This window comes from Rhinopithecus roxellana, chromosome 16, assembly GCF_007565055.1.
Source record: "Rhinopithecus roxellana isolate Shanxi Qingling chromosome 16, ASM756505v1, whole genome shotgun sequence".
Lineage (NCBI taxonomy): Eukaryota > Metazoa > Chordata > Mammalia > Primates > Cercopithecidae > Rhinopithecus > Rhinopithecus roxellana.
In genome coordinates, this window is record NC_044564.1 from 58,313,419 (window position 1) to 58,339,760 (window position 26,342).

Consider the following 26,342-nt stretch of genomic DNA (forward strand, 5'->3'; position numbering starts at 1 on the left):
TTGTTAGCACCATAATGTGAAAATGTAACATAGTCACATCTATAAAATCCATAGTGGTTCAATCTTTTTGACAATTGGTTATGAGTATGCTTTGATTAAAAAGTGTATTATAAATTAACTACTTTAGGAGTTTTGAATTTTGTGAAATATACGTTACTTTTTGATTCATAAAGTGTTTTTGTAACAAGAACTCCCTTGCATCCTCCCTGAAAAAGACAACCACTTCAGGTAGTGCTTTGCTGGTCTTGTTCTTTGTATCTGCAGTTTATTTAAAATGCCATTGGGTTTTTCCCTTGGAGGACAGATGAGCCCTGTCACTTCTTTCCTTTGGATATCTTCATAGTGCTTGTTGGGGGAACAGTGTTGGAAAATGGGTTGGAGAGTAAATCTTGTACTTTGGAGTTAAGGTAGGTCTGTGGTTGGGTGTCAGCCCTGTCATCACCTTGCTTGAGTGAAGAGATGCTTGTAAGGAAGCTTTGGCTTCCTCATTAGTTAAATGGAGGTAGTAGTAGAACTTGTATTACAGCATCTTAGCATAAGCTCTGGTGTGTTATCAGTGCTCAATAAATGATGGTTGTGATGAGCTGTAATCATATTTATTGGTCAGTTCTTCTTTTTCACTGTGTTTTTGAACACTTTAGTGAAGGTAGAGGGCAAGTCAGGCGCACAGGCTTATGCCAGGAGTGGGGCCAGGGGGATCTTTTTGAGGTTGTTATCCATTAAAAAATTGTCCTTGAGGGACTGGGCTTTCTTATTCACAGGGGGGATGACTGTGAGCAAAACAGCAACAATAAGCAGAAACATAAATAAGGGAGGAAATGACTACTTCACACAGCCTTAGTTAGGTGCAGGGAGCATAGGACAGGCCTGTTTTAGGAGCATGACATGGGCCTGGAAGGAATTCTCCCCTGTGGTCCTGGATGTCACAACGTGAGTGGAAGCTGGGCCGTCTGTAGGTGCTGCAGCCTGTGTTGGTGAGAGCAACAGACGGACCTGTGGCAGCTGCCTGTAACAGCCCTGTGACAGATGTCTGGGCAGTGGGATAACAGAAACCATTTGTCCTAAACACACAGCCTAGGGCTCCCGAAAGACAATAGGGAGTTTTGAGGGAGTGATCTGAGAAATAGGAGTTAGTCTTTGAGAAGTACTCGCGAACAAGTAAGTGGACGGAGCATTATTTTGAAAGAAGTACAAAGAGGACAGTTCCTAGAGAAAACTTGAACTAGAGAAAGTAGATTTTCAAAAGTATAGATTTACCTACTATTATTGTGAAATGTTGGCCTAATGTCATTCAGTTCAAGATAGTGTTTGTATCACAACTACAGGGCTATATCAGTTTATGTTTAATTTTTGAGTAAATCACCCCAAGATATGTTTAGAGGAATTTTGCTTTCCTTGGCCTTCAAAATAAATCTTAAAACAAATTTATAAAAGACTTCAGTTTTAAATGCAACATAATCCTGTAAATATCTAATTAGTGTGTTCGTAGTTCATTAGTGATTCAGTTTTTTAGTGTTAACAGTACTTTAGCAATATGCAGAATATATCAAGAAAAACCGTACTGTCCCAAAGCATAATTATTAATTTTAACAAACCAGTAGGTACTTGAGGATGTATAATGGTAGGCATTTTATTTGATGGTTTTCAAAGTATACAAAAAAAGTGCAAAGTACATTCTTATCCTCAAAGAATTTGGAATTAGCTACATAATTGAGCAACTGTAGCCCATAATTTAGGGCCTGGCTGTGGAGCAGGCACTATACAAGGTAGACAAAAATGGATAGTTTATGTGAAAATGTCTGGGTGGTGGTAGGCTTTTTCTACCTCATAGAACTCAAGACCTATCAAGACAAAAATGATGTATGCACATTGAGCAGCATCTTGCTTTGGGAAGTAGTATATAATACTACGTAATATACAATTGAAGGGCTCTGGGAGGAAGAAAAGGGATGAGATGGCTGAGATTTATAATGGTCAAAGAAGGCTTCTAGGTGGTGGAATCTGGGTGGGGTTTGAGAGGTTGTGAATTGAAACATGGAGAGGGGTGTTTTGAGGGGAGGAGTGAGGTAGATACCTATGTGAGTGATAGAATAATTCTTAGTCCAGCCTATAGGGAGTAGAATGTTCGTATTTAAGAAGGCTGGAGTTAAACTGGGGGGGTCTTGAAAGCCAGGCAGTGAGGCATGAAGGTTTTTAAACTGTAATAGTGACAATAGTCTAGCTGAAGGCTGATAAAGGTTGAAATTGGGGTGATACTGCTGGGAGATAGATACAAGGTTATGAGATTGTAGAGTGGATAGGACTTGTTACTGGCAGAGAAGATGAGAAATAAAGAGGTGTTGATTTGGGGTGGATAGTTATGTTGATGTCTGTTAGGTCCGCTTGGTCTAGAGCTGAGTTTGAGTCCTGAATATCCTTGTTAATTTTCTGTCTCATTTATCTGTCTAATATTAACAGTGGGGTGTGAAAGTCTCCCCCTATTATTGTGTAGGAGTCTAAGTCCCTTTGTAGGTCTCTAAGAACTTGCTTTATGAATCTGGGTGCTCCTGTATTGGATGCATATGTATTTAGGTTAGTGAGCTCTTCTTGTTGCAGTGATCCCTTTACCATTATGTAATGTCTTCTTCGTCTTTTTTGATCTTTGTTGGTTTAAAGTCTGTCTTATCAGAGACTAGGATTGCAATCCTTAGCTTTTCTTTTGCTTTCCATTTGCTTGGTAAATATTCCTCCATCCCTTTGTTTTGAGCCTGTGTGGGTCTTTGCATGTGAGATGGGTCTCCTGAATACAGCACAGGCAAAGTAGATTTAGTATAATTCTTAAGGGTCCTGTGATTTTTAGAATGGTAAATGAACATTGGATGTAATTTAAAGTCACCAGCCGCATTCGCCTTTAACAAGAGAGTTCTGCCTGTCCTTCGAAACTTTTTTTTTTTTTTTGGAGACAGAGTTTCACTCTTGTGGCCCAGGCTGGGGTGCAATGGTGGAATCTCATCTCATTGCAGCCTCTGCCTCCCGGGTTCAAGCGATTGTCCTGCCTCAGCCTCCTGAGTAGTTGGGATTGCTGGCGTGCACCACTCCACCTCCTAGGTTCAAGTGATTCTCCCACCCAAACTCCCGAGTAGCTGAGATTACAGGCATGCACCACCACGCCTGGCTAATTTTTGTATTTTTAGTAGAGACGGATTTTCACCATGTTAGCCAGGCTGGTCTTGAACTCCTGAACTCAGGTTATCCACCCGCCTCGGCCTCCCAAAGTGTTGGAATTACAGGCGTGAGCCACCGTACCCGTCCCTTTGAAGCTTTGAAGCCAGGCATTGACTCCTCTATCTATGTAAGTTCTAGATGGCATTGTCTTCTGGTATGTATAAGGAGGTTTCCTCCACATTGAAAATCTGTTGTTTAATGTAGCCACCTTCATGAATGATCTTAGCTAGATTTGCATAATTTGCAGCAACTTCTATTAATACATCAGCAGGACTTGCTGTTTCACCTTGTACTTCTCTCTTATGGATACAGTGGCTTTCCTTAAACCTCATGTTGCTAAAGGCCAGTTTTATTCTGCAGCTTCTTCACCTCTCTCAGTCTTCATAGAATTGAAGAGAGTTAGGGCCTTGCTCTGGATTAGGATTTGGTTTAAGAAAATGTTGCTGGTTTGATCTGTCTAGACCATACAAACATTCTCCATATCAGGAGTGTTTTTTGTTTTCTTATCATTCTTGTGTTTGCTGTTGTAGCACTTTTAATTATCTTCAATAACTTTTTCTTTGCATTCCTAATTTCAGCTTATCTGAGCTTTCAAAATGCCCTCCTTACTAAGCTAAATCATTTCTAGCTTTTGATTTGAAGTGCGAGGCATGTAGCTCTTCTTTTTTTTGAACACTTAGAAGCTATTGGAAGGTTATTAGGGGCTTAATTGCAGTATTGTTGTGTCTCAGGGAATAGCGCAGCCCGAGGAGAGAGACAGAGAGAGACAGGATCAGCTAGCCAACGGAGCAGTCAGAACACACACATTTATTATGTTCACCCACTTATGTGGGCATGGTTTGTGGTGCCTCCTAACAATCACAGTAGCAACATCAAAGATCACTGGTGACAGATCATCATGACAGATATCATAATGAAAAAGATTGAAATGTGAGAATTACCAAAATGTGACACACAGATTCAAAGCGAGCACGTGCTGTTGGAAGAATGCCACAGATAGGCTTGCTTAGCACTGTTTTGCCATAGACCTTCAGTTTGTAAAAATGCAGCATCTTTAAAGCACAACAAAGTGCAATAAAATGAGCTATGTCCATAGTAGTATGTTAAACAGAAATTAATAAACACTTGGATGTTATCAGAGCAGCAGGATTTAGAACTTCTTAAAAGCCCTGGGTTTTTATAAGGACTTTTTCCCTCCTATCATTTGCTCTCATTCAGGGCATTCTGTTTGAGCTATTGTCTGACAGTGACTTATACTGATTTTCAAAACTTGTTTAGGTAAAGACTACTAGCATATTTTAATAAAGTACGAACATGTTGCTGTTTAACTTTATTACTCATTTTTCATTTTAGAAAGGAATTAGATGACATTTTTCTGGGAAAGTGGTTTATGTGAAATTTCAGAGCCCCAAGCCTGCCCAGTCTATCTTGAGCATATCTTATCTATCACAGCCTGTGGACTTTGTAGGCAGCGTGGCTCTGGGTAAGTCCCAGGAGGAATGAAGAGAAGGCACGGATGAAGCCTGGGGACACCATGCTAAAATGAAAATGTAAACTGGCACAGTGGCTCATGGCTCATGATGGCCTGTAATCTCAGCACTTTGGGAGGCAGAGATGGGAGGATCACTTGAGTCCAGGTGTTTGTGAGACCAGCTTGGGCAACGTAGTGAAACCCTCATCTCTACATTAAAAAAAAAAAAAAAAAGCTGGGGCGGGGGGACGGTCCTGGGAGACACTTAAGTCTTGGGAGTTTGATTGAAGTAGACGTTTGATTGGATCTGGAAGTTGAGGATGACAGCAGTTGGTCCTGAGCAGGCCAGGTTGACCCTACAGTCAGGAAATGAGGTTTGCTTAACATAGTCTTCCTTCCCATTTTCTACTTTCATGATTTTTTCATCTTCCCTTTCCTTCCTCTTCTCCAGGACTTCCATCTTGGAGGAGCAGGAATATGGTTTATCATTTGAGAGTGGTACAAGTCAGCAAACACAGAATATCTGTTCTTCTGGTGCTGTATTCCGGGAGAAAGCCACAGACTCTTCCTCTTAGGGAGCTGAGATAGGATAGCAGGGAGGCAGGAAGGTTGAAATACACATGTATTCTGAGTGCCTACATGTGGGATTGTTGATACAGCAAGAGAGGGAGTGGGAGTTCTCTTGGGGGGGTCTTGAGCTGAGCTTGGAAAGAGGAGTGGGTGTTTTGCTGTATCTTATTCCTCTTTAGGACAGGAAGACTAATTTTGTCCTGGTGCCTGGTAGAAAGAACTATGAAGTAATCTTAGAAATGTAAATAGATAATGATACTTATTTCAGATGTAAGAGAAGTGTCTCAGAGTTGAGCCATAAGAGTTCATCCCTAGTGGCGATAACTTTGGGTGTTTTGAGAAATCGGAGGTCTTCCCTTCTCTTTTACCCTCCTCTTATTCACACTAACTGCCACATGATAGTACGTGTGCCTGGTCACTTGATGTTGCTGAGGTCCACGTGCCACAATCTAGGTTTCACTCTGATAGGTCTTAGCGATATCTGTATGTATCTCTACCCCCGCTACTTACGTGGAAAATGTCTTGAGTTCTTTGAACTGCAATGCTTTAGATGTGTCAGGTGCTCAGCAACTATCTCCTGAATTGAATTAGTTTGTTTTAAAGTGATTCTTACTAGCAGCACATCTATCATAAAGGAAAATTTTGGGACAGTAACCTGAATGACTCAACCACCCGGTGATTTGAGTATCCTGCATTTGCTCAGGGCTGTGATGGTGCAGTAGAGAAAGAGAATATAGGCCTGATCGTCAGGCTGCTGGAGGGTTGTTTTGGATATTCGATGGTTTGCAAAAAGGTACTGTGCTTTCCTGGGATCTTTCAAATTGTAATCAGCCTTTTATGTGCCTGTCTGACCCTTGATGTTAGGATTGTTTGAACTGATATTTTTTGAACATTTTCTCAAGTTTATTGGATGTAGGGGGCAGCAAGTCAGGCTCACCTCATTGCCTTGTAGCCATCATTTACACTTGATCTTAGCCAAGAGGCCAAGAAGTGATTTAGCCGTCATTTAATAATGAGCTCCTAAATATGATTCAGCCGATTTCAACCGATTCAACGTGGAACAGAACTCAAGCGATCCGTTCCACGTTGCTCTGTGAGGTAGACGAGGTCTGACAGTTGTGAAGTGGCTTGTGCAATGTCTCTTAGATGTTGCTTTCCAGTTCTTGTCGAATGTGGGTTCCCCTCTACCAGAGGAAGCTGGTTGCTGGAAAACACATGAAAACATATGCACTTTGCTGTTTTGTTGTCTTTCCTTTCTTTCTCTCTCTTCTCATGGCATGCTTTGAAACAGATTAGAGTTGTGTTTGGCTTCACATTGCTGCAGTTGCCCATCAAGGTAGTGCCGGGGTGTAGGGTTAGCAGGGGTGCTGTTGCAGAGAAGACAGTGAGTTTGGTGCTCAAATGCAATGTGACTGAGTGCCCTGAAGCCAGGTGCCCACTTTCTTACAGGCAAGGGCTGTCTGTCAGCCTACACACATTGACTACAGGTTTGAAAGTGCTATGTGAAGCTTTTGTTTAGAATTCTGACTTGGGCCATTCATTGTGGTATTACTGGAAAAAAAAAACCCTGAAGGAAAAACATAAAAAAGCATGGCATACACAAATCCATCATCTGACATCAGAAGGTTATGGGGAGTCAGGACCAAGCAAAGCTTCTTAGATATGGTAATTAGAAATCACCCCATTCTTTCATTCATTCATCATAATGTAGTGCCCTGTCAGAATCACCTAGGGAGCTTTTTTCAGAGTACGCTGGGTACTGCATCCCTGAGGGATGTGTGTTTCTGCGGTCCTTCATTCTCCCAGGTGCCAATTATTGCTGGTAATTAGAGGTGTTCGTGATTCTGCCTGTGTAATGGTATGGAAACAGAAAAAAGGCTTAGAAAGTGCTAAACAAGATTATTTTTAAGGGCCCTTCCAGCCCTGTGACTTGTATGTAGAGAACAGAGTTGTTCTTTGATCTCCTTGGGCTTTATTGACAGAGTGAGATAATTGATTAAAGAATAGTAGTATCTTTTGAGCAAGATTTTGGGGTTGTCAAGATGGTACATGGAGGCATGTTGCTTCTTGACTGCTGAGTAGGGTAGTGCTCTGATTTTATTGTTCATGGCAAGAACAATGATTTGGCTCTTGGTTGAATTTCTAAAAATTTAAAATTAGTCTTTCCTAGTTCCTTTATTATGTGGAAACATTAAAAACAAAAATCTGATGATTACATTCCAGTTTTATTAGCATTAGTACTTATCTTCAGACTGTCCTTTGTCAGACCCTCGGGCAGGGTATTGGGCTCATTCAGGGAACTTTTAAAGTTATTTGTATATGAAACATTACATAGCTATGTTATTATTTAAATACTGTGTAACAAAGCATAGCATTGATAACAGAAGAGAGAAGCATGTAAAATATTTCACAGGGATAAGCATGGAGATGAGTAGGTTCACTTTGAGCAAGTTAATGACTAAGGCAGGGAAGGAGAGTGAACTCTCCTTGAAGGCATTTTTGTCCAGTTGTGCTTCGCTGGATATTACCACAGTATGGCTTTCATTGTGAGGATTTAGTTCTACTTGGGAAATATTACATGTCTTCCTGTGTACGGGGCTGTGATTGGAAGCAAGTTTTCATCCTTCAATTATTTCTGAAGCTATTAAACTATAGCAATAGTTGGTTAACCGTAAGAATTTTATTAATAGTTATGATTTTAAAATGAACTTGATCTTTATAGATTATGAAAAGAAATTGAGACACTGTCTTCCATCTAAAAGAAAAAAAGTAGAACTAATTAGATCATTTGGCTAAGGTAGGAATAACTGCACCTGAGAAATACTTGTAGAAAATAATAGGCCAGTAAGCCCAGCTAGGAGGAGAGGAATGAGGAGATTGAATTGGTATGATTCGGATCCTAGGAGTAAACTGAGCATCAGAGTAGGGGTAGAGCTATCTTGCCTTACTTTTTCCTCCTTTCTGCAGATGAGGGTAGCTACATTTTCTGTGAGCAGATGGTTGAACTTTAGATTGAGGAGCTTTAACCTTACCAATTTTTCAGAAAAATGAATCTGCATATATAAATGCCTTCATATCCTACCTTTTGTTGGCAGGCATATTCATATTACATGTATGTGTGTGTGTGTGTGTGTGTGTGTATGTGTGTGTGTGTGTGTGTGTGTATGTGTGTGATGAGTTGAGGAAGGTTGACTCTCTTGTTTGGAATGGATACACCCCCACCCCCACACCTACACCCACACCCCTTTTCTGGGTATATTTGTGATGTAAGGGAGGAATTAAGAACTGGTAAGAAGTGGCGAAAATATACATTGGGTGATAGTCATTTAGTTATGCTAAAATTTTATCTTCCCATTTCAGTTGGAATAATTTCATTAGCAGTGCCTTAAGCAACAGGATATATGATTGAATTTTCTTTTAGTGAATTGCCTAGTTACATCGGATCCAATTAAGTTTTGCATATGTTATCAGTAGCATTAAATGAAACCAAGTGTGGTGTTAAGTACAATTAGTTAAGTTACTTTAGTAAGAAATAACTTGTACTAAATATATATTGAGCTAGTAACTACAGCAAATAGAGGTCTTCCAAAGTATAGTTTATATGTAAAACATGGAATGATTATTCAGATTTATTGTTAATATCCATAAATTTTCTCATTAAAATGCCTATACAATTTAGTATTTATATAGGATATTATGGGATTGTTGTTTTAAAATTTCTTAGCAAGGCCATAGTAAAAATAACTATGGAACTAGAAATGAGTATTTCTGTTCTTTAAGGGTGAAAACTTTTTATTATAATCAAGATTTTTAAAGTCACGTAATTATGAAATGAATAAAAACTTTTTTTTAAGGCTGATAATCTTTTGCTTAAAGTCTGTTTGAAAATTACAGTGTTCTTAGTAAGATTTGGTGGAAATATAAGTGTTGGTGTAATAATTTTGTGTTCTGCTCTGCTTGTCAATAAAAATATTTTAAAATTTAAAAAGAGAGCAACCCAGATTTTCTTAAAAACAAAAGCCAAAATCGACCAACCACAAGGCAAAAAACATACAACCAAGAGCAACCCTAGAGTGCTGGAGTGCTGTGAGAGCTGGCAGAGGGTCTCTAGGTTGTGACTAGCTATCTTGTTGCTGAGCGGTTTACCTGCCTTGGGCCTTTGTTCCCTAATTTGTAAAATGTGGTTGGCACGATGAGTTGTGACATTGAAATTGGTAATTTGTAAGCATATTTTTCTTCTGTTCATTGTCTAAGGGATATGACTCTGTGATTGGCTTTCTGATCTCTACTCAGTTCATCTAAGTGGAGTTTGGTGTTGAATTTCTTTTATGTGACATTATTTAGGAATAGATATCCTTAGGCTACTAGCTGAAAAATGATAAACCTAAAATTTTTATTTATGTTTAAAATTTTAGGTATGCTATACCTCCAGAGCATGGAAAACGACTTGAAAGACTAGCTCAAGGTAAAACTTGCTTTCTTTATTTGTTTTCTGTGTTTTATATGTTTCTGTGTTTTGTAGGTTCTTTGTTTTTGGGGTACTTTTTACAATATAGACCGCTACTCTGTTGGTTTTATTCTATTCAAGTTATTGACTTCTACATGTTTTTTTTAATTGAACAATTTAAAATTTTTTCACGTTAGTTTGTGAATATTATTTTTTCCCTATTGCATAATCATCATGGTTATTTTGGTTGACTGTTTAGTATTTCATCAAGTGATTGCCCTTAATCTGTTTTGGTTGTTTCTAAAAAAATGATTTTTAATGTAATGTATTCGACATCATTGTGCCAGTACTTTTTTAAAAAATTAAGTTACATTCTTCCAGACAGTATTGTTGCTGCATCTTGGGGTACGGTTGTTTCATGACTACTTTTTTTTTGTTTGTTTGTTTGTTTGAGACGGAGTCTCACTCTGTTGCCCAGGCTGGAGTGCAGTGGCCGGATCTCAGCTCACTGCAAGCTCCGCCTCCCGGGTTTACGCCATTCTCCTGTCTCAGCCTCCCAAGTAGCTGGGACTACAGGCGCCCGCCACCTCGCCCGGCTAGTTTTTTTGTATTTTTTTTAGTAGAGGTGGGGTTTCACCGTGTTAGCCAGGATGGTCTCCATCTCCTGACCTCGTGATCCGCCCGTCTTGGCCTCCCAAAGTGCTGGGATTACAGGCTTGAGCCACCGCGCCCGGCCATGACTACTTTTTCTTTTGATCTGCTGTTTCCCCCAAGGGTTATGTCACTGCCGACACCCACTTTTTCCGTGGCCCACTGGGACTGGGAGTGTGCCCTTATGGAAGTATGAAGGTGAATGGCTCCGAGTAGCAATACACATGAGATTTTGGGCCTTCTTGGACTGGCAAAATTAAATTTACTTTACTGCAGGCTGAATTTTTATTTTTCATGGCCTGCTGCTTCTTCATAAGGGCCAGACTAAAGAACTTTTCTGGACCTCTGTTGATGGTCCTGTGCCTGCTTTTGTGTGTGCAGACAATGCCAGTGCAAGCAGCCACCTTCCTCCTTCCTCCTTGTTTTTAAAGATACGCCAGGCAGCCTTTCCCTCATCTGCTTATGTATGGGAAGCAGAGTCACATTCACCCCCGCCACCCTTATCTTCTGTTTTGCTAGCCACTCTTCCCGAAGGAAGACGTAGGCTGGTAGTGAATTATTTCCAGGGAAAAGTGGAGTTCCATTTGAATGACATCTGAGGAGCAAGGCCTTCTGCCTTTATCCAGGATTGAGTCCTCAGCGACAGTGCTCTTTTAGTCCAGTGCAGGTCTAAGTTTCATTGGTGTGTTAGATTTGCCTTCTATTAGGAAAAGAATTTTGTTCCTGCCTTAAATGTGCTTTCAATTAATAATGAAATGGAGACACTGTGAAACCTCATTCCTTGACTTGACAGTTTTTAACAGAAACTGTTAATGGCACCTAAAGGTTACTTTCCCCTAAATTACAGAAGAGTATTAGAAGGAACAGTTATAGTATTGCATTTTAAGAAGCATTATTATAATTTTGTCAGGCTAATAACTATAAAGCGTCTTTTTAAAAATGTAATACATTATAGTAATAATAAAGATTGATGTAATCTTGAACTTTGTTAGGGACTGTTTTCATGAATAGATTTTGGATAATAGATTATAAGATGATTACCATAACCCTTAACTACATAGGCAGTGAACTATGTGTTAACACTATATACTCAAGTATCTTCTTCTGTAGTAAAATTATTCCACCATTTTCTATTAATCTTCCTTCCAGAGAACTTTTAAAATGAAGCTGATGTAAACCTTACAATATTGAGTCACAGACTAAAATTTCTGATACAAACTTCTAACGCTTTGAAGTAAACTGTCTGAAAATGACATTCCAGAAAATGGTTACTGTTTGTTTAATCAGTAAGATGTTAATGAACTTGAAGGATGAACAAGAACTTGAAATCAGTTGGCTGTTTATTCAAAACTGTTTTGCAGCAATATTTTTGGAAATAAAGCAGGGAAAAGACCCTACAAGATAGTGAAGGATTTGTATCTGCTGACCAGATGCCAGCCAAATTAATTGAATTCTGCTAAATAATTAAAATGATAAAATAATGCAGTGTGAATGATGGAGTATTATAGAATGTCTAGCTCGTAGCAACACTTGATACATAAAATGAAAAGTAGGCTCAGGTATTTTCCATTATCTTGTCTGTGCATCATAATTATCACACTTGCCTTTTATGCGTGAATGCTTTCATCTTTGGTTTCTATTGAAATCTTGATTGACTGTGGCACCTACAAATATTTTATCTGAAAGACATTAGGCCTGCATCTAATAAAGCCAGGAGTTTGATTTTGCCCTTCAGCTGCTTTCTCATTTATACAGGTTTTCCCCAATATTATGTAGACAGAAATGTAATAAAAAATCTCAAGTGAATTGTTACAATTTTTATACTTGTTATATTCATCTGTAATGCCATTGCGTTCTTTCTAATTTTTGGTTTGATGCAATTGGATTGCAAATATGGAGGAGAAGAGAGGTATAACGTTAAATCATGAATGACAGTTTGGAAGATTTTCAGTTTTTAAAATGTCTAAATCTCACCTGTTTTAGAAAAAAGGTAATATTGCTGTTATATTACGTTAAGCAAAATATAGATTAAGGTAAATTGAGAAAGTCTGCAGATTTTTGTGGAAAGTAGTATTTCATTTGTCCTTTATTGGGAATAAAATGCTATTATTTAAAAAAAACTGAAAAGGATTTACTTTGAAAATTTTGGTTGCTTGGCCAAAATATGTGATTTAGGACTTTGTGCAGCCAGTTTTGAAAGTGTGAATGATTAGGAGGAAACTTATTTCAAAGAATAGTATAGTGGAAGTGAGTCAATTCTTTTAGATCCTTATATTTACTTGGAACAAATATTTTGATTTTGTTGCCTTATTAAAAAAGCAGTATTCAGCAAAAGGGAATAGAAGAAACATTGCTACCAAGGGTTAGTTTAGTTCATGCTTTTAAGCATTTTTGTGTGTGTGTGTGTGTGTGTGTGCACGTGTATGCACGTTGTAGAATATTTTTAATGACTAGTAATCTTGATTTTAATCCTGTGGCGTAGAAGGTCATAGCCTGATTTGCAGGGATCCCTGTGCCAAGGGGTAGATAAAGGTCCATGGGTGGGATGCAGACAGGCATTCTATGAACTCTTTGAAATTGTATTCAAAATTGGACATATATGTAGATTTCTGGGAATGCCATCATCAAATCCCCTGAGATGGTTTGGCCCAAAAAAGATTATGAGCCTCTGCTGTCAAGAGAATAGAAGAGCAGCAATGAATAAATCATTTTAATTTTATGAACAGATTCTAAATTAACCTGCTCTCATACGTTTCTCTTGGAATTAGGGAAATGTACTTTTATTAGCTCTCAAAATGGTAAATATTGTTCCCTTAAGCATTCACTTAGCTGATAGTCTGAAATATTATATTAAAATGTCTAGTTTTGGTTTTTTTTTTTTTTTTTTTTTTTTTTTTTTTTTTTTTTTTTTTTTGAGACGGAGTCTTGCTCTGCTGCCCAGGCTGGAGTGCAGTGGCCGGCTCTCAGCTCACTGCAAGCTCCGCCTCCCGGGTTCACGCCATTCTCCTGTCTCAGCCTCCCGAGTAGCTGGGACTACAGGCGCCCGCCTCGTCGCCCGGCTAGTTTTTTGTATTTTTTAGTAGAGACGGGGTTTCACCGTATTAGCCAGGATGGTCTCGATCTCCTGACCTCATGATCCGCCCGTCTCGGCCTCCCAAAGTGCTGGGATTACAGGCTTGAGCCACCGCGCCCGGCCGATGTCTAGTTTTGAAAGGCTTATAAATAAAATACCTCTGATTACAAATAATCAATTTTAAAGTGCCCTGTAAGCCATAAAAAATGCAAAAGACCAGTGATATATCCTCTGCCTTCATGCCTCACTCATGCATTAGGCATGGAGATCAATGTGTGGCAGGTCAGGGTGTGTTTATTTTTGTCTATTAGCTGGGTTTCACTATGAGTAGAGAAATAGTTGGTAAACTTAATTTCTTAATAATTTAATGTCAGTGATATCACTGTCTGTATTTAAATGTAATTAGATAATTTATATCCAGCCATGTTCCTAGTAGAATTTTAGACAATGGACAATAATACATGAAATACACCCAGATAGCATAATTCATATGTGAGTGGAAGACTTTTAGTTTCCTTCTCTTAACTGAGAATGGAGAGGAAGAATTCAGGAAATGAATGCCAACTAGTAGGGAGGAATTTTGTGGAAATGAAGATTTCTATGATTTGAGGGTACGGATGGGGCTGGGCAGAGGCAGAGCCAGAAGAATCCTGGTTAGTTTAACTCTGACCTGTTTGATCCCAATGTTCTTGGCTTGGGGAGTCCTTGGTGACTTGTGTGTAGGTTATCTATGTGACATTTCAAGGGAGTGGGAAGTGAGAGCTGAAATAAAGTGGTCTCAGGAATGCAGTAAAAAAACCATGCATTTAATGATACACATTCCAGTTAAATTGGGTGGAAATTTTAACTCTAGGTTTTCTGCTGATTATCTTGAAATGGAAAAAACTTGCCCATTACACAGTGCACACCATGTCTAGGAGATTAAAACAAGCCACTTGCTTAGGAAAAGCGCCATTCTTCTCTATCCCAAGATCAGTATGAAGTTCTCCTGGCACTCCTCCTGGAGTGCCCTGCAGTAGAGATGTTGATGGATTATGGGACATTAGGGTTGAGTGAGGCCTGGGAAGTGATAATTTTCTATCCAGTCCTGAGTAACCACTCCATGAATGATAGGAAGTACCAAGAGGCCAAATGTAGTATGTGCCTCTCGTGTCAACCTCTCAAGTAGAGATGTGGGTAAATGTTACTAGGTTTCTCCCCATATAATGTAGGCCATTGGTTCTTTTCATAAATAAGCTCGCCAAGAAATTTCATGTGTAAATCAAATACTGTACGTCTGTTTCTGAAAGCGTTTTCTACTGAACCAATTTTCTATATCCATTTGTTGTGTTCTTTTCCTTAGCATTTGTTTATATGGTTAATATATTTTTCAAGTCTCATCCCGGTTGTATATAACCGAGATAAAACTTCATCAGTGCATACTTGGGGCAATTTTCAATTATCAAATAAAATTGTGAAGAAAAATTTTTTACTGGTTTGGAAATAGATCTACATATTTGATTTCTCTTCCCATCCTTCCTCCTTTGTTCCCTGTCTTTCTCTCCCCTTTCCTAAAAAGTTAACGGCTATCTTCATCTTTGCCAAATTAGTGTTTGTATACCCATAAAAAAGTCACTAAGTTTTGATCTTAAAATCTTTTCTCAAGGCTGAAATTTTTGGTGATTTAATACTATAGCGTGTGTTTGTATTTGAATCATAAAAGATTGGGATTTAAAAATAATTTCTTAGCAGTAGCAAATACATTATAAAATATATACCAGTTGACAGTATGGAGAACTTTTCATTTGAAGGAAGGAACACACCTGTTTCATATTTTTAGAACACATCTACTCTATTTCAAAAATAGTTTCAAAATATTTAATGATTTTTTTTGAGTCAGTTTTATTCAGGTAAAATCTACAGTAAAATTCACTTATTTTAAGAATAGAGCTCATTGAGTTTTGACAAAGGTCTACAGTGGTGTAACTAATAAACCACATGATAAGCCACTGTTATCAACATGTAACACGTTTCCAGTACCCCGAAAAAGTTCCCTCACACCTCTTTGCACTTAACTGCTCTTCCCTTTGCTGGCACCCACTGGTTTCCCTAGTTTCTGTCCCTATTGTTTTACCTTTTCTAGAGTGTCATGTAAGTGAAATCATACTATGTGTAGACTTGTTTTTTGCTTTTTTTCACTTAGAATAATGCTTTTCACACATGCTCACTTTTACATTGAATGTGAAACATCCTTTGGATGGGTATAGCATGTGATCTTTGAGAGATCTTATGGGATCCTACACACTTCTCTGTGTTGCAAAACTCTCAGCAGCACTTTGGTGTTCTTAGGAAAGGTTATTGTGGATTGCTTTTAGGGCTCTGTTGGGGTCTCTGGAATACAAGCTCTTTGTTATCCTAGCCTTCTATCCCTCTAACTTATTATTTGGTTTGGAAGAATGATTCCAAAGACCATCTTTGCTTGCTTGATCCTGTATAATATCTTAAAAAAGACCAAAAAAAAAAAAAAAAGGCAGTTGACTTTAGTATGGCAAAGAATTGACCATGTTTTATAGGCTATGGAGTGAGAGTGAGTATGAACCGTGTAGCCCTGCAGGTACTTTGAGGTAAAATTCATTTTAAGGCACATACTTTGTACATAAGATGTGTTGTTTATGAAGTGTTTTTCAGGACTATGTAAAATATAAATCTGATAGCATATTGTAAATATAAACTCTGAACCAATATGAAATTCTTAATACACTGCAAATTACGTTCCTTCAGTGGTTTTCCAATTTAAATTAGCTTATGACCAGTCACCACATTGTTCAGGACCTGATTACAAATACTTATGAAAAGAAAATGGAATAGATTCTTCTTTCTTCACTGATTTTAATTTAAAACTTAATTCATCTAGTGTTGCAGAAAGTTACAGATTTGAGAAGTTTGATAGATCCATTTGAATTGTTTATAAAAACATTCCCATGGATTGTGCATTTGGGGACTGCCCATTGGTGCCCTTCTCTGTGTGTAGGACTTCGGACGTCTTCTTGTATGGACATGGCCATTATATTAGTGTGTTACTTTCCCTCCACTCACCAGTGTTTTATTTTGTGTTTATGTATTATGAATATTGACCATAAGCAGAGGGCTGCATTATTAAGAGACATATATGGCAAAACTATGCTTCTTATTGCTATTAATACTATAAAGAATTAACATTTCTCATGTTTTATTGAGCATATCCCTCCCTCCCTCCCTCCTTCCCTCCTTCCCTCCCTCCCTCCCTCCCTCCCTCCCTCCCTCCCTCCCTTCCTTCCTCCCTCCCTCCCTCTCTGTTGCCCAGGCTAGAGTGCAGTGATGCAGTCTCAGTTCACTGCAACCCTTGCCTCCTGGGTTCAAGCAAATCTCATGCCTTAGCCTCCTGAGCAGCTAGCTGTAGCCATGCACCACCATGCCTGCCTAATTTTTTGTTTTGAGAAGGAGTCTTACTCTGTCATCCAGGCCGGAGTGCAGTGGCACGATCTCGGCTCACTGCAACTTCTGCCTCCGGGGTTCAAGCGATTATCCTGCTTCAGCCTCCTGAGTAGCTGGGACCATAGGTGTGTGTCACCATGCCTGGCTAATTTTTTTTGTATTTGTGGTAGAGACGGGGTTTTACCATGGTGGTCAGGTTAGTCTCGGACTCCTGACCTTGTGATCTGCCTGTCTCGGCCTCCCAAAGTGTTGGGATTACAGGCATGAGCCACCGCACTTGGCCTGTATTTTTTAGTAGAAACAGGTTTTGCTATGTTAGACTCGTCCCAAACTCCTGGTCTCAAGTGATCCGCCCGCCTTGGCTTCCCAAAGTGGTGGGATTATAGGCGTGAGTCACCGTACCTGGGCAAATTGGTCACGTTCTTGAGTTGTTTGCATAGAGAGATCCACAGAATTAGATGTCACATTTCCAGCAGTTTCCCCCTTCATTTTCGTGGTGGAGGAGTCAGACAGCATCTGCTCCTCTTCCTGTCACTCATACACATTGCACGTGCCTTCCTGGTGCCTTCTGTCTTCCTGCTGTGTTCTACCTCCATGATTCTCTGTCTTTTCCTTGTTTCTTGTTGTCTTCTTGTTTTTCCAATTCCTTCAGTACGGCTGCCTTCCCTCTGAGTGAGGAAGGTGTGAGCAGTACATCAGGCGTGTTCATTTTCCTCCAGCTTGCATCACTGAGTTAATGAGAGTCTGCCTCAGACAACTGCAGGTTTGAAGTCAGTGGTGGAGAAAACTGACTCTGTCTTGGCGTATAATATACTGTTGAATGAAAGGGTTGCTGTATGTTTAACTTCCTCATTTAAAAGCTTCCTCAAAACACTTCTCCCATTCAGACTGTTCGGGCAGGTTCTCAGACATTTGATGGGTGATGGCTGGGAAGTTCATTCAGGAGATTAGTAGCAATTAGTTTCAGATTGATCAGAAAAGAAACAAAGAAAGGTGGGGAACTACTCTGTCTGCTGTGTGCCGAGGATTGGGATGAGTGCTTCAGGAATGATGAACTCTAGGAGTCTAAAATATTCTTCTGTTAAAATGCATACTTACCTTTCCTTTTTTGTTTTTTTTTTCTGTATGTTTAGCTACAGATCCAGCATCCCATGTATTTATCTTTCCTAACTTCCCTAAATATTTTTTCCATTTATCAGATAATAGGTTGAATCCACATTTGTTTCAATTTGAAATTTATTCCTAAAGTTTAGTAATTTTACAGGTTACAAAAACAACTTATGGTAAATCTGTTTGTAAAGAAGATCAACCTTTGGTGATGTATCCTCTAATTTTTAAGAATTCTATCTCTGATTTTTAGTACAAGGCCTTTTGGCGGAAGAGGTCTATGGTTGCATACGTCAAACAGTAAGAACACTAGAACTTACACATTAAAAAACCTATCTGATATTTTCTCTTAATTGACACAATGCCACTTACATTTATTGTTCCTTTTTAGGTTTTTTCCCAAGCAGCTCCCAAGGGTGTGATGCATTTCTTCGCCACAAGATGACTTTGATTTCTCCATCAGTATTGAAGAAATACGGTATTCCCTTTGACAAGGTATGTTAGTATTCATCTTACACAAATTAATTTTGTTTGTGTAGAATTTGTATTTAAGAGATAATGTATCTTTAACTTCAAGCAGAATTTTTAGGATGTGGGTAGAGAAATTCAAATTTATGTTTTATAGCATATCAATTATTTAAATCCTAATTAGAAATTAATTTTATTTCAGATATGTTTACTAGAGATGTCATGTTGCTATAGTTCACTTATAATTATACTGAAAATAAAATGTAGCACATTCTATAAAATAAGAGGAAGCACTTTTATATTAGAATCTTTTTTATGAGCAACATAATTTATGTATATGTGATCTATTTTCTAAAAAATTCAAAGCAACTATTAGCAATGGGTTGGTTAGAATCAATGACTATGGTAGCACTATGTTGCTTCTAAACACATTTAGACATAATACAATTGAGATTTCATTATGGATAAAATTGCCTGATGATTTAATAATCTGATATTGCTTCTGCAAGTTTTCTGAAGATTAGGTTCTATAAAACTCAGTAGATGCTGGATCTCGCATTCTTTGTGTCTATGGGTGGTTACTGGGTCAGAATTATTGCAGAGCCTGAACATTTTTATGTGAAGCAGCTGAAATGAAAAAAGGTTTTGACCAGATAAATAAAAGCTCCCTCTGAGTCTCGGGAGGATTAAGTACTTAGCTACTTGTAGAAATATTAAAAAATAGCTCTTCCTTCTGTGTTTTTTATTTGACTTTTCTTCCCATAATCCTTGCTGTTTTCCATCTTGGAAGCTTTTCGCTTGTGACTAAATCTTTACATTTTCTTCATTTTGGGTTCTTACTGTGGCCTTCTTTGTGTGTGTGTGTGTGTGGGGGGGGGGGGGGGGGGGGGGAATTTGTTCAAAGTAGAACTTTTCCAAGTGCCGGAATTCATTCTTCAGCTTGAGGTGATTCCCTGCTCCCTCCTAAACTGTCTATGCAGCAGTCACGCACAAGATATGCTTGCTTTTGTGAACGTGCCCTTATCACTGGTTTACTCACACATTTTTATCATGAAAAAATCGTGCCTCCGAGATGTGCACCGTGGGGGCTGCCTGCGGGTGTAGGGAGGCACTGGGGATGGGCTGCAGAACAGTTGGGGACAGAGGGCACAGACTGTGCCACTCAGAGGGGCCGCTGTGGCTGCGGGGCTTTGTCCTGTCTGCAGACACCTGGGCACCAGGCTTTTGTGAGTCTCAGACACCTCATCATCCAGTGCTTCTTTTAAGTAGTTGGCATCAACTTCATTAGGTACTTTTACTTAAGTTGGAATATTACAAGGTAGACGTGAAGGAGTGCAACAGTATCCCCAGAGACACAAAACCCTTCTCTCTTCCTTTGGGGCTAGTGTTAGGTGTTGGTGGTAGCTTAGGGCTGATACATGAAGAGAAATTATGTGAAGCAGCAGGGCTGTGGGGTTGGCTCCCTTTCCCCAGGATGGAGGCCTCTGGAGCTTGGAGCTCTTTTCTAGAGGTGGCCGGCACCCTCTTTCTAGGCTGCATCTCTCTACCGGTACTACGTGATAGATCACTGGAGGCATCAGGCTCTCATCTGGTGTTTTGTGGATGGCTTCTGTGGAAAGTGGCAAGATGAATTTAAGTCCTGAAATGGTGAAACACTAGTTGCTTTGAGGGTTGATTGGCAGTGGCACTTCCTCATATGAAATTCTGTCACTTCTCATTTCTACCTCAACACAGGGCCTGCCATGACACTGTATTCCTCAAGGAGCACATCCCTGCTGATGATAATGTAACATGTGATAGGGCAGCAAAATGGTAGCACAGGCTACAGCATTAAACCTCCTGAGTTCATCCCCGATTCAATCTCATAATTTTTCTGAGCTTTGGTTTCTTCAACTGTAAAATGGGGATAAAAATAGTGACTACTTAATAGGGTTATTGTGATGAGAAAGATAATCTGTAGACAGAGCTTTGCATAGTATATGTTACATAGTAATATACTCTTCCTCTTCAACTCAGCCCTCTTCCTGTAGGCAATAATGTCTCAGTTGGATTACATTTTTTCATTCTTTCATTGCATTTGCCATATTCATACATATGTATGAAAAACGTTAAGTGTAATAAATAGCTGATGTCTGCATTTAGATTATATCCACTCTCTTCTCCAGCTTCTTTTATGGTATGAGATTGGGACTGACCTGTTTTTGGAAATGACAAGGGTCTCAAATTTAGTTGCATTCTGTGGAACAGGTGCTCTTTTTTTTTTTTTTTTTTTTTAAGTTATGGCATGAGCAGGTTTTTTTAGGTAGGGTAGAGAAGGTTTGTAAGTAGGATTCCATGGAGCAGGAAAAGTAGTTTTCTTATTCCAGTGGCAGCAGTCCTCCCCCTCTTCTCACCTTTATGTGGGAGCAGGTTGAGATTTGTTTCATTACATATTATAAGAAACAAGCACCTAGATAATTAATTAGATTCAGTGAGACCAGGACAGGAGAGAGCTGGGTTATGTTCTCACATGGCTCACATAATGGAGCTAGAACCATGCTGGGCACTGGTAAGCCTGTCTCTGCTGCCAGGTGACAACTGAGCTCATTGTAGCAGAACATCATCTGGGGTTTCTTTGGCAGGGGACAATGGTGTTATGAGTTACATTTCAGAATTGTTGGGAAAAAGAATACTCTCCCCTGTCTCCAATACCATTTTAGCATCTATAACATGGCAAAGCCAACCAGTGGTGAAAGGTATCAGAAGAGTGATTATTCCTGAGGTGGGAGTAGGGGATGGGCTGGGGGTGTCTAGCATAGGGATGAGGGAGCACTCTTGGGCGATGAAAATAATAGGGGCATGGACAATTATCCATAGCACCATTATTCCTAGTGCCCAGAGTGGAAATGACCAAATGTCTATTGGCTGATGAATGAATAAACAAATGTGATATATTTTATATAATGGAAGATTATTCAGCCATAAAAGGGAGTGAAGTACAGATACGTGCTACAACCTAGGTGAACTTTGAAAAGTTTATGCTAAGTGGAAGAATTTGGTAACAAAAGATCACAAATTGTATGATTCTATTAATATTAAATGTCCAAAATAACAGATCTGTAGAAACAGAAAATAAATCAGGGTTTTTTTTAGGGCTGGGATGAATGAGGGGCTTGGGGATGACAGCTAAAGGATGAGGGGGTTTCTTTTTGAGGTGATAAAATGTTCTAAAATTAATTGTGGTGATAGTTGCATAACTTTGTGATATACTAAAAACCAACCAATTATACACTTGAAATGAGTGAATTATATGGTATGTGAATTACATTTCAATAAAGTTGTTACTGAAAATAAAATACTTTAAAAAACGCTGTATGTAGATACAGATATTTGTCCAAAGAAACAGAATACTACAAATGTAGCTATTACTATTTCAGTGTCTTCTCCCTCCCAGAGATAAGTAATTTTCTGAGGTTGATATATTTAATAAATATATTTCTTCCTTGGATTTTTTTTTTTTTTTTTTTGAGACAGAGTCTAGCTCTGTCGCCCAGGCTGGAGTGCAGTGGCGCGATCTCGGCTCACTGCAAGCTCCGCCTCCCGGGTTTACGCCATTCTCCTGCCTCAGCCTCCGGAGTAGCTGGGACTACAGGCGCCCGCCTCGTCGCCCGGCTAGTTTTTTGTATTTTTTAGTAGAGACGGGGTTTCACCGTGTAGACCAGGATGGTCTCGATCTCCTGACCTCGTGATCCACCCGTCTCGGCCTCCCAAAGTGCTGGGATTACAGGCTTGAGCCACCGTGCCCGGCCCTTCCTTGGATTTTTATCATAAAAAAAGAAAATAATAGGGGCATGGGATATATGGGTATATGCATTTGTCAAAACTGATCAAACTGTACATTTATTATCTGAGCATTTTATTATATGTACATTATATCTCAAAATATAAATTGTATTAGAGTCAGTAGGATAATTAAAAGTGTGGTTTTACAACTTTTTATCATCAGAGCTAGCAGAGAATACAGGCTCTGAATGTGAACATACAGTATTTGCTAAATACTTTGTGACAGTATGTGTCAAGGAGAAACATTGCTTCAGTGGCCAAATCCTATGAGTATTTTTATATTACTTTGCAGCAACTTAAAGAATTTAAAGATATAAGGAGTCCATCCTATTGGGTGCTGGGTTAGAAACATTTTAAGATCAGATAATCCAAAACAAATATGAACAAATTTACTTGAATAACTTGAAGATACCTTCAATTAAAATGTAATAGCTTTGATTATGGATTGTTTGATTGAATTCAAGTGCCAGCAAGCCACATCCTATGTAGGAAAGTCTTTTAAACATTTCCTGAAAAAGCACTATTAAAGGATTAAGTAATGAATCTGGTGAAACACTTTTTGGTATTGCTCTGATATCATGACTTTTTTTCTTTGTTTTTTAATGGCAAATATATTTTAATTGTATTCATAATTTGGGAAGTCTTATTTTTACAAAATATTATATGTTTCCTACCTTGCAGATAACCCAGGAGGCTGGAGAATTCATGATCACTTTCCCATATGGCTACCATGCTGGTTTTAATCATGGTTTCAACTGTGCAGAATCTACAAATTTTGCTACTGTCAGATGGATTGACTATGGAAAAGTTGCCAAATTGGTGAGCTATGCCTCAGAAAGAAAGCATAAATTAAATGTGTATTCTGGTTGTTTTAGTAGGAACCCTAAGATCCTGTGCAGCATTTATTTATTTTTCCTTACTGGCACTGTGTGCCTCTCACGACAGCAATTCACTTCAGGCTAGACACATTTATTTTACATAACCAGTATTACCAATTTTAGCTGAATTTGTCTGTTTTGAGATTAATGTGGAGCAATTTACCCTGATAGGTAATTTGATGCGATGTGTATTTGCTTTTTATCTTGAGGCCTCCAGTTGGTGTTTTGCAAGATTTTCCAGTGGCATCATGTGGCTCCATGTTAGGTAGACTCAGATCTCTCCCTGTTCGCGATCAGTTCGTGGCTTAGAAAACAACACTTTACAGAAGGGAGTGTCTGATAAAATTGTAGCAAGAGATGGAGGGAGGTTGGTAGGAAGAAATGATTAAAACTGCCCTTAGTGCAGAAATGAAATTCTTGAAAGTAATAATGTAGAACACATTTTAACAGGAAATACATGTTCATGTTAAATTTGGTATAAAATTTTGCATCTCCTGCCCAGTGTATTTAATTTAGCTCACATACCGTGTATTTTCATTCACAGGCAATAACTTCTATTAAATTTAATTACTTTCCCCCTGTGGTGTTAAATAGAAGACATCTTCAAAGTGATGGTGGTTTCTATTAGGTTTGATTCCTTTCCTGTGGCTTTTAAGGGAAAGGTGCAGGCTGGCAGAGGGCAGCTTCTAAATGAAACTGTGTGTTTTACAGAGAATGTAAAGTTGACATAGATTTAGCAGAAAATGATAAATAAAGTGGGTGTGGTGTTATTTTGGCCATTGCATGGCTCAACTGAATGTCTCCTTTCATTCTACATTGATAAAACTTACACGTGGAGCCATTAGGTGAACTTAGATAGAAGTATATTTAGGGAAGACAAATCTTAGTTTAATTTACGTGTGTATTTAGAAAATTGCATAATATATTAAAAAATAAGTAAAAGTATAGCCCGTTGGCAGCCCAGGAGTCATTTGAATACATTCTTGACATAAAGGAAAGCCCTGGTATTAGAAGACTTTTTCTGTTCTAAGTAATTTCTATTTATGCTGAGTAATTCAGAAAGGAACGGAACTCTACTACTACTTCACATTGTACATCCTGTGTATTCTAAGAAAACCTCATACGAAATAGAAAACTCAGTGTGTACCTTGGCCAACCACTGCATTGCTTTTGTGGAAATGTAATACTTGCATCTGCCTTGAAGCAGTGTCTTGGCCACGAGGTTATAACAAGGTCTGTTATTTTATAGTTTGCACCTTTACTTATATAAGTCAGCTATCACAGCTGTTCAGAGTCCCCGCAAATATTGATTCTTGTTTAATACAGGTCTCAGAAGTAGCCCACGATGTTGGCCAGAATAGGGCATTCTAGCCTTGGGGAGAAGCTAAACTACCATGTACATTGGAGTTGCATTTCCACATTTCCATGTGGAAGTAGAGTGGGTGTGGAGTGGAAGGAAGAGAGGCTGGTAGTGCTCCTCCCTGAAATCCCAGCTGACAGAGCCCATCACAGCTGTGGGAATGTGAAGTGTTGCACTGTGGTGGAGGAGGCTGGATCTGACATCTAACTTTTCTCCTTTGGCTAGCCGTGTAACATTAGGAAAGTCTTTTATTCTTCATATATAAATTAGAAATACCTCTCTACCCTGTAGGCTTATTGCAAAGAGAAAAGAACTTAGGTATGTGACTATCTGTTTGTTCAGTTTAGTAAGGGCTTTGACCATTTTGTTTGGTTCTGGGTACAAAATATTCAGTGCTGTAATGCAGTTTTGGCCAGCCAATTAAAAATTGCTGTAATTGAATGTATTTGAGATTTTTTGAGTTATGGCCACCTCTTACTTCCTTTGGCCAAATGATATCATCTGAGAATGTATTAGTTGTCTCTTGCTGCTGTAGCAGATTGCCACAAACTTTGTGTTTAGAACAATAGCCGTTTGTTATCTCATGGTTCTGTAGGTAATGGGCCCAGCATTGGTCTCACCAGTTAAATGTCAAGATGTTTGCAGGATTGCATTTCTTACTGAGACTCTGGGAAATAATTCATTTCCTTTCTCCTTCGGGTTGTTGGCTGAATTTACTTCCTCGCAGTTGTAGGACTAAATGTTCAGATTTGCTGCTGACTGTGAACCAGGGGCTGAACTTTTCTCCTAGAGGCCTCTCTAGTCCTCCTGTGCAGTTCCTGTATTTCAGAGCGGGCAATCCGCAAAATCCCAAGTGTCATGTAAGATAGTGTATTCATAGATCTCTGGGATTAGGATGAGGACATCTTTGTTGGGGTGCATGAGGGGAAACATCTGCCTACTAGAGGGGGTACCAATTTATCATTGACATAATATATTTAGAATCTGCTTTGGGCTGGGCACAGTAGCTCATTCCTATAACTAGCACTTTGGGAGGCTGAGGCAGGAGGATTGCTAGAGACCAGGAATTCAAGACTATCCTTAGCAACAGAGTGAGATCTTGTCTCTACAAAAAATAGAAACAAAAATAAAGAAAAAGGAATATTTTGAGTCATGTAACCAATTTTAGTTTTTTTGCATAAAACAGGAAAATAACCTTATAAACAGTTTTGAATGTTTCACTAAAATATCACATGCTTTCTTAATTTATACCATCAATATTAATATTTTCATGTCTGTTCTTGGATAATAAATTATCTTACATTATGGTAAGCTGAGTTAGCATTTTCCCCCCCAGATTTTGGTATCTTTAATCAGTTATTTGACACCTATTTTTGATCTCTAAGTCTGATTCATTAGGTAACCTTATGAATTTACTGTATTGCATGTGTATGTACTTTCTAATCCCTGGCAAATTTGTGCACTGGGCATAAATTTATGTGTTTTGCTGGAAACTTAGGCCCATGTTTGTCTTAATTCTTTGTCTTCATCAGTTTGTTCTAAATGATAACTATAAAAAAGTCATTGTTCATAAGTGATAATGAACAGTGCTTTCATAATTACTATGAAAATATGAGCACTTTTTCATAATGAGGCATTGGTGGTGATGCTACCTGCTTTACCTGTCACATGGGGTTTATTGAACGTGTGTAAGTAATAAAGTATTTATCATACAGCATTAAATAAGCAAAACAATGCAGAGTGTGGAGTCTGCATACATTATATGTGCATATATGTAATCATAAACACTATGAAATATATATATAAATATAATTTTGTGTAATACAAACTAGTATTTT

The 26,342-nt window shown here is 38.7% G+C and overlaps 1 protein-coding gene across 8 annotated transcripts in view; it reads left to right on the forward strand.

The window, feature by feature from the left end:
• KDM4C (lysine demethylase 4C) overlaps nucleotides 1-26,342 on the forward strand; it is a 419,898-nt gene that overhangs the window by 114,669 nt on the left and 278,887 nt on the right. For all 8 annotated transcript variants that reach the window (XR_004053916.1, XR_004053917.1, XM_030919239.1 and 5 more), the window contains exons 6-8: nucleotides 9,661-9,710; nucleotides 18,368-18,471; nucleotides 22,948-23,085. Coding sequence is in view for 6 of the 8 variants with exons in the window: in XM_030919239.1 (XP_030775099.1) it covers nucleotides 9,661-9,710; nucleotides 18,368-18,471; nucleotides 22,948-23,085 (292 nt within the window). In the remaining 2 variants the exon portion in view is untranslated. The remainder of the gene's footprint in view (nucleotides 1-9,660; nucleotides 9,711-18,367; nucleotides 18,472-22,947; nucleotides 23,086-26,342) is intronic.